This window comes from Choloepus didactylus, chromosome 6, assembly GCF_015220235.1.
Source record: "Choloepus didactylus isolate mChoDid1 chromosome 6, mChoDid1.pri, whole genome shotgun sequence".
Classification (NCBI taxonomy): Eukaryota; Metazoa; Chordata; class Mammalia; order Pilosa; family Megalonychidae; genus Choloepus; species Choloepus didactylus.
The window spans coordinates 23,380,536-23,388,672 of record NC_051312.1 but is presented as its reverse complement, the minus strand read 5'-3'; the positions used below and the strand labels follow the sequence as shown (position 1 = coordinate 23,388,672).

The following is an 8,137-nucleotide window of genomic DNA, read 5'->3' as shown; positions in this document are numbered from 1 at the left end:
TAAAATTGCATTAAAAAGTAAATAAAGGCAACACATGGACTGAGAGAAAAATTTACAACTTTTATCTCACAAAGGACTTATATTGAGAATATATATAAAATTCCTACAATCAATATTATTTTGTAAGTAGTCATGTGAAAGTAAGCATGAGCTCACAGTTTTGAGGCTAAGAGAAAGTCCAACTCCAGGTATCATTAAGGCATTGCTTTCTTCCTGAAGATTGGCATTCTAGTACTGGCTGCTGGCAATCTTTGGCCCTGGTGTCCCTGCCACATGGAAATGCACATTTTGGCCTCTCCTGTCCTCTCTGTACTATTCTAGGTTCCACTGAATTTCAGCTTAATGCTTCCCGTGGTTTTCTCTCTGAATTTTGTTTTGCTTACAAAGTACTCCAGTAAGAGATTAAGACTCAGCCAGATTGAGTTGGGCCACATCTTTACTGAAGTAACCTCATCAAATTTCCTACTTTTTTGATGAATTCCTAACCTCATCAAAAGTTCCTAATTTTTGGATTTGCACTCACAGGAATCTATTAAGTTTAATATGTTCCCTGGGGTTCATACAGCTCCCAACCACTGCAGAGTCTATTACTCTTCCATATAAACTTGTTGATGGGTTTTTCTCTTTCTGCAAAGAAAGCTGTTGGACTTTTATTTGGGATTGCATTTAATCTGTAAATCAGTTTGGGTAGAATTGAAATCTTAACAATATTTAGTCTTCTATTTCATGAACATGGGATATTCTTCCATTTATTTAGGTCTTCTTTGATTTCTTTTAATTAATGTTTTACAGTTTTCCATTTATCATCATTTGTATCCTTGGTTAACTTTGTTCCTAGGCATTTGATTTTTTAGTTGTTATTGTAAATGGAATTTTTTCTTCAATTCCTTTTCAGATTGATCATTAATAGTGTATGGAAACACTAATGAATTTTGCTTGTTGATCTTGTACCCCCCAAAATTGCTGAATTTATTTATTAAATCTAGTAGCTTTACTGTGAACTTTTCAGGATTTTCAATCAATGTCATCTGCCAATATGGATGGATATTTTTCCAACATGGATGCCTTTTATTTCTTTTTCTTCCTAATTTCTCTGGCTAGAAGTTCCATTATGATTTTGCATAACAGAAGTCACAGTGAGCATCCTTGTCTTGCTTCTGTCTTTGAGGGAGAGCTTTCAGTCTTTAGACATTGAACGTGATGTCAACTGTGGATTTTCCTATACACCTTTGTCATGTTGAGTAAATTTCTGTGTCTTCCTAATTTTCTAACGTTTTTATCAAGAAAGTATGCTGAATTTTATCAAATGTCTTTTTTGCATCAGTTGAGGTTATCATGTATTTTTTCTTTCATTCTATTAATATGTTTAATTATATTAGTTGATTTTCTTATGTTGAACTACCCTTGCATAAATGTAACAAATCCCACTTGATCATGGTACATAATTATTTAATATGTTGTTGCATTTGGTCTTCTAGTACTTTTTTGAGAATATTTGCATTTATATTCATAAGGAATATAGGTCTCCAATTTTCTTTTCTCTTTGTATCTTTATTTGATTTTGGTATTATGGTAATTTTGGCTTCATAGAAGGAAAAAAGGAATGTTCCTTCCTCTTCAACTTTTTGGAGAATTTGAAGGATTGGTGTTAACTATTCTTAGAATGTTTGATAAAACTCATCAATGAATGCATCTTGCCCTGGGCTTTTCTTACTAGACAGGTTTTTATTAATGATTCAAGTTTTTAAATTGTTATTAGTGTGTTGAAATCTTTCATTTCCTCTTGAGATCTTTCATTTCTTCTTGAGTCAGTATAGATAGTTTCTGTGTTTCTAGGAACTCATCTATTTCATCTAAGTTATATAATTTGTTACCACACAATTGTTCATATTATCCTCTTTGTGATGATTAAATTCATGAGTCACTTGGCTAGGTTATGGTGTCCACCTGCTTGATCAATCAAGCACTGACCTGATTGTTACTGTAAGGGTATTTGTGGATTTAAACCCATTAGTTGATTGCATCCATGGCTGAGTGTATCTACAATTGACAAAGAAGATTGCCTTCAGGAATGAGAGAAGTCTCATTCAGTAAGTTGAGGGACTCTAAGGGAGAAATGATGATTTCAGCAGTCAGAAAGAATATTAGATTGTGGCCACAAGGATAATCAGAGATAAACTCTTCATATCAAAACTTATTACCTTCCTTCCATCTGCAAGTTCCTTTTTGCCATGTTATGTAGCATATCAATCATGAATTAGGATATGTCCCTCTCTAGGGGGTGATGTTCTTCTCTAGCATGATCTCCCAATGAAATAAGAGTGACTGGTTTATATGATCTTCATTTGTTCAGACCCCTGAAAGGCATAAATTATTCACTCATGCTTCAGATAATATTATATCAAAGAGTAAAGCTGATTAATTCACTTAGGATTCACACTCTACTTTGTTCTGGTTGATTAATGGGTTTAAAATACTAAATTCAGAAAATATGTTACCAGGGCAGGAGTACTTGAAATAGATTCTGGCTACTCCAAGCACTCAAGACACTTATTCTTGACCAATTTGACAAGCCACCAGTACTTTATGTGCATTGTACCTATAACTCCTCACTTCTCATCCTTGTGACATAACTCTAAGTGTTTCTCTTTAATGCTTACTATAAAATCTTCCATAGCTTTGCGTATAGTGAGACATTTTATCACCTTCCTTTCTAACTGTGACCAAATTTCTACTTGGCTATTTGGTAAAGAACACGAGGATTGCAACTCATAAGACAAAATGACTTAGTTGGTAAATTCTCTTCTGTCTATAAAGAAAAGCCCATTTGATGCAAAATTTGGGGGGCTGTCCTGTTTCTAGAGACAATCAACCTGGTGATTGCTGATTTCCATATGATTTCTCTTGCCAGGTTTCACATGACATTTGATTCTTCAGATTTTACAGGCAAATTTTATATCCACCACCGAGAGGATTTTATCTTTAAAATCTTTGCCTTGAGAATCTTCTTGCCTGAATTTATTTGCAAAATAATAATTTTTAGTGTTGTTACAGAATTTTACTATGACTGCTGTTAGTATGACTGCATATTCATTGAAAATTATAGAAGACAGACTGTACCAAAGCCAAAGAGAGAGGACCAAGGTGAAGTGCATGGATCATCCACAAAATCATATTAAATATTGTTAGACAGGTCTTGATTGGGTAGATGGGAGGCATAGGCACGTAATTGATTCACAGTATTTGCCTTTCAAGTAGGTATAAAGTTTCTTACACTTAGGTTTTTTATCACAGACTTATGACTTTGAAGAGTTTCACTTTCTCTTGTCTAATCCATCATTCCCTAATGTCATAAATGAATATTCACCAAGGACAGGCCTATGAATATAAGATGTAATGAATGTATAGTGAAGCATCATCAGATGGACCACTTATGATACTGAATAAGAATCAACCAATCACTTATGACATTCAAGCCCATGCTTAAAAATACACCAATTTTACACACTAGCAGAAAGTCCATTCCAAAGTGAACAGAAAAATTGGTTCGTGGACTAGTCTTTAAGAGATTGTGAATGAGTCTTGTAGCTACATAAAAATTCACCATAATGTTAAATAAGCAGGTATTATATATAATTACATGTATAAGATATAATATAATATGCTATATATTATATAATATTTAATAATATAATTGCTATGTGTTGCATGATATATAAGGTATATTACATATTATAGTGCTGTATTAAATATACACACATATATATTATATCTTATGACAGGTAATAATTGCTGAAATTTTCATCAGAAAAAACAATCTTTAACACATCAGTTGTTATATCCAAGTCATCAACTTGGAAATAACATACTCAGTGGGTTTGAAAAATTTTTCAAATATGTTTTAATCAGAACATCCCCATTGTGGTAGTATTAATTAAAAACCTTTCATCACTGGGGGATAAAAAGGTCTACAAGTTACTAATAGTACTATAGAATATGCACATCTGTCCTTGAAGATATTACTTTTTGGAATTTAAAAGATTCTGCTGAAAGAAAATTCTAACAGTCTCAACATTGCAGAAAAATGATGATTTATATGCACCCCTGAAAATTATTATTTATGCATACAGAGATGGAAAACAAGTATTTCTTTTAGACAGTACACAATGCCAAAATACATACATATATTGAAACAACAGCTTAATACTAGTTAACACTGCAAAACAAGTTGTCCCTTTATTACACATTGGTCAGAAAATGAGACAAATATGCACTTATAGAACAAAAGTGCTGTTACATGCCTCTCAAATACAATTAAAAGCAACATAAGAATGAGTATGTTTATATAAAGAAGTGGCATATGTATCAAGAGCAGATTCTTGAGATGGCCAAATAGAGCATTCAGAGGCTCAGAGAACATGGGAATTAAATTGTGTGTGTGTGTGTATGTGTGTGTGTGTGTGTGTGTGTGTGTGGTGAGGAATTAAGATTATGTTCATATGAAGGTATTCTTAGTTTATGAAATTTAGGGATTGCGAAATAAAGAATTGATACAAAGACATGCCTAAAAAAAATAAGAGAAGTACAAAACAAATATTGATAATAGTGTAAAAAGAAATGGATAGAAAAAAATATAAATTTAAATACTAAAATAGATTCATAGAGAATATTGATATTCAATCACAATAATACATAAATAAATAAAAAAAACAACCAAACTGTGTGCAAATGAGTTTTTCTAGAAAAGAATTTGACAAAGAATATAGCTGTTTTCCAAATGCTTATTATGCTTATGAAATTCAAACTCCAAACCTTACTGATGCATCTTAAAAATATATTAAATCTGCATCTCCCCCTTTTTTTGATAAAAATGTGCATCTATTACATAAAAAGCCTATCAATGCTGTTACAGAGGATAAAGAAAATTTTCATTACATTTACATTCTTGATTTTTCTATTTTTCCCACAAATTCCTGGAATCCTATTTAAGAAATGAAGTAGATCTAATCAAAATACACCTCAGTATTGATGTAAATAATAATGGGGTTTTTACTAATTATTAAGGAATAAAATACCATTTAGTCCAAAACATCATTTTCAGTCATGTGACTATTTTATGAGCTTACTCCAATGGCAAGGGACAATGGTACCAGAAAGCATGGAGTTTGAAGAGATATGAAGAGATTTACCATAACTTTCATTTTTATTTTGAGCATTGATTATGTCCTAGGAGGATATTGGTATCTTGAGTGAGAAGATCAAAATGCAGAAGGTTTGCGGGATTGTTGATAAAAGGAAAAAGGCATGCACTATTTTGCAGTTTCAAGAGTTTGTGTTGAAATCCTTTACCCTCCAAGAGCTCATCTTATTTCTGTTGTCATGCAATTGTTTGGTGAAATGAGGTTTTGAAATAACTAATTGCTGCAACAATCTTATAGGTAACTATTTTTAGTTTTCAAATACATTTTCTTTAGGGAGACCTTACGTCAAAGATGTTATTTGTTATTATGTAGACATTGTAAAAATGCCCCTTTAGAAGGAAAATGAAGAGGCAACATTTTATATACAGTAGTACACATCCAAAATGGATAGATGTATCTGTTTGGAGTATAGTCATGAAAGAGATAAAATATTCAAAGTACTTTAGGACCATATTTTCTAAGAATAACATAGAAATAGGTACAAAGTAAACTGGTTAAGACTGGAGGGAGTTTTCTGTTCTATGATGTACGCAGTCAGGAACTTAGAAGTAAGAGATCTAAATCCATATAAACCTTCCTTTTAGGAACATGGTTTGAGTAATTCTACATGGGGACATAGTAGGTTAACTAAATATTACTTCCAATGTTTACTAATGCTTTAATATGTAACTGTTTAAGCAAGAGTTTGAAATAGGGCATAGTAATATTCATTTATCCTTTCAGTCACTTTATCATTCACTCAATAAATTTTCACCAACTCACCAGGTGGTGTGTTATAGAAACAGAAAAGAATGCTAACAAATGCAAGTGTGAAGATTAAGTAATTGCTTGGACAACTAATCTTATACTTTCTGGTATATTTAAACCAAACTTCTTAGAAGTTTGAATGCTGTACATAGCTTTTAATGGAAGATGAGAGGCACATTACTATTTATTTATAAGATAAGATTTTTCTTTAGATACAGCACACTGAAGGTAGATTAATGTGCTTAATATATACCAAGTGCAGTACATTTTAGGCAAAATCTAAAAGGACATCATCAAGCAGAAGTCTTTATCTATTAAAGGGGTAATACAGAAATTTGAAATGTGTTTTTGATAACTGTGTGACAATCAGGTAAATCAATAGCAATTAAGCTCATCGCACTATTTTCTAAGTAATAGTTTTCTTAGTGCTGCTGTAACATCCTTGTTCCTAAGACTGTATATCATGGGATTAAACATTGGAGTCACAATAGTGTAGAAAAGAGAGAGCAGTTTGTCAATTCCTACAGAGTGATTGGACTTGGGCCTTAAATAGGTGATGGTAGCAGATCCAAAGAATAACACAACAACCAGCAGGTGGGAAGAACATGTGGAGAAGGCTTTGGCCCGTCCTTGGGCTGTTGGCAACCTCAGAATGGTGGAAATGATTCTGCTGTAGGAGGCAAGTATTAACATAAAAGGGACTGCACCAAACAACATAGCTACCACATAGACAGATATCTCATGCACAGAAGTGTCCCCACAGGCCAGCCTGAGAATGGGGGGGATGTCACAGAAGAAGTGGTTAATTTGGTTACAATCACAGAAATGCAGAGAGAAAATTTGACATGTTTGCCCTATCTGCACAGGGATCCCACTGACCCAGGAACCAATTGCCAGCTGGATACACATCTTTTGGTTCATGACTAGAGGATAGTGCAGAGGGTTACAGATGGCCACGTAGCGGTCATAGGCCATCACAGCCAGGAGGAAACATTCAGTGGCTGCCAGCATAAGAAAGAAGCACATTTGGGTACCACAGTTCAGCACAGAAATACTTCTATTCTGAGTCCAGAGGTTCACCAGAATCCTGGGGAGAGTGACAGACACATAACAGATCTCCAAAGAGGAAAAATTTGACAGGAAAAAATACATGGGTTTCTGCAGAGCAGGGTCAAACCTTGTTATTATGATTATGAGGCTATTTCCAATTAAAACAATCATGTAAATGATGGTAAACAGGACAAATAAAAACCCCTGGAGATTTGGAAGATCAGAAAATCCCAGGAGTACAAATTGCATCACTGTGGAACCATTGCCTTCTTTTTTCTCTTCCTGTTTCATCTGTAAGAATGATTTAAACAGAAGTACAAGTAACTTTACTTTTCTTGACTTTTGTCTTCTCATATATAATCTCTACATTGTATGCCCTCCAATTTTTCCAGCACTCTAAAAATTTTTTTAAACTGCTAGTAGCTCTGCATATCTATCAGAAAAATGTCCCTTTAAAAAATCTAAGATTTATTATATTTTCTAATTTTTGGTGATGATATATGTGATTTTAAATTTTGCTGCCTATCTTTCATTAAGTTACTTTATTTATCAAATAAAAAAAAAACATTTCCAAACAAAACAAAGCAAAACAATGGAAAAAACAAATATCCTGAAATAACAACATTCCTTTCACTATACTCCCACCATACCAAAAAAAAAAAAAAAGAAAAAAATTAACCTAGAGATAGACAGTAGCTAGTGAAGTGGGATTGATAATCTAATAAGAACAGACAAGATATTGAGGCTGATCTTAATAATATGGGAATTCTCAGGTGTGACTATGATTCATTAACTTTCTGCCTATCTGAATACTTGAAATCTCAAAAATCTGAATTTATGTTCAATTGTAGCAATTATTCCATACTTTAGTTGGCATTCTTTTGTCCTCTCAACTATGTTTTGTGATATTATTAAATAAAATTAATTTTATTGCACAAGTAAATAGTTTGTAAGCTATCTAAAATAGCTCCAAAGTCTTTAGCATTATGCATATCTAGCCTATTTTATTATAAAAATAAATTATGTGCTCACCACCAAATCTTATGGTATACCATTTAATCTCCTTAACTGGATTTGTATTTGCATGGATCATGTGTGAAGTCAGAAGTCATATATTTTATTCAGATTTTGTAGTGGGA

At 32.9% G+C, this 8,137-nt stretch overlaps 1 protein-coding gene across 1 annotated transcript; it reads right to left on the bottom strand.

Moving 5' to 3' along the window:
• Positions 1-6,347: 6,347 nt before the first annotated feature.
• On the bottom strand, positions 6,348-7,298 carry LOC119537603 (olfactory receptor 10AG1-like). Its single transcript, XM_037840135.1, has one exon. The coding sequence runs from the start codon at positions 7,287-7,289 to the stop codon at positions 6,348-6,350; it is 942 nt and encodes a 313-aa protein (XP_037696063.1). The 5' UTR covers positions 7,290-7,298.
• Between the last annotated feature and the right edge of the window lie 839 nt (positions 7,299-8,137).

Coding starts and splice junctions, on each gene's coding strand:
- LOC119537603 (XM_037840135.1), bottom strand. CDS start 7,289: ATGAAACAGGAAGAGAAAAAAGAAGGCAATGGTTCCACAGTGATGCAA.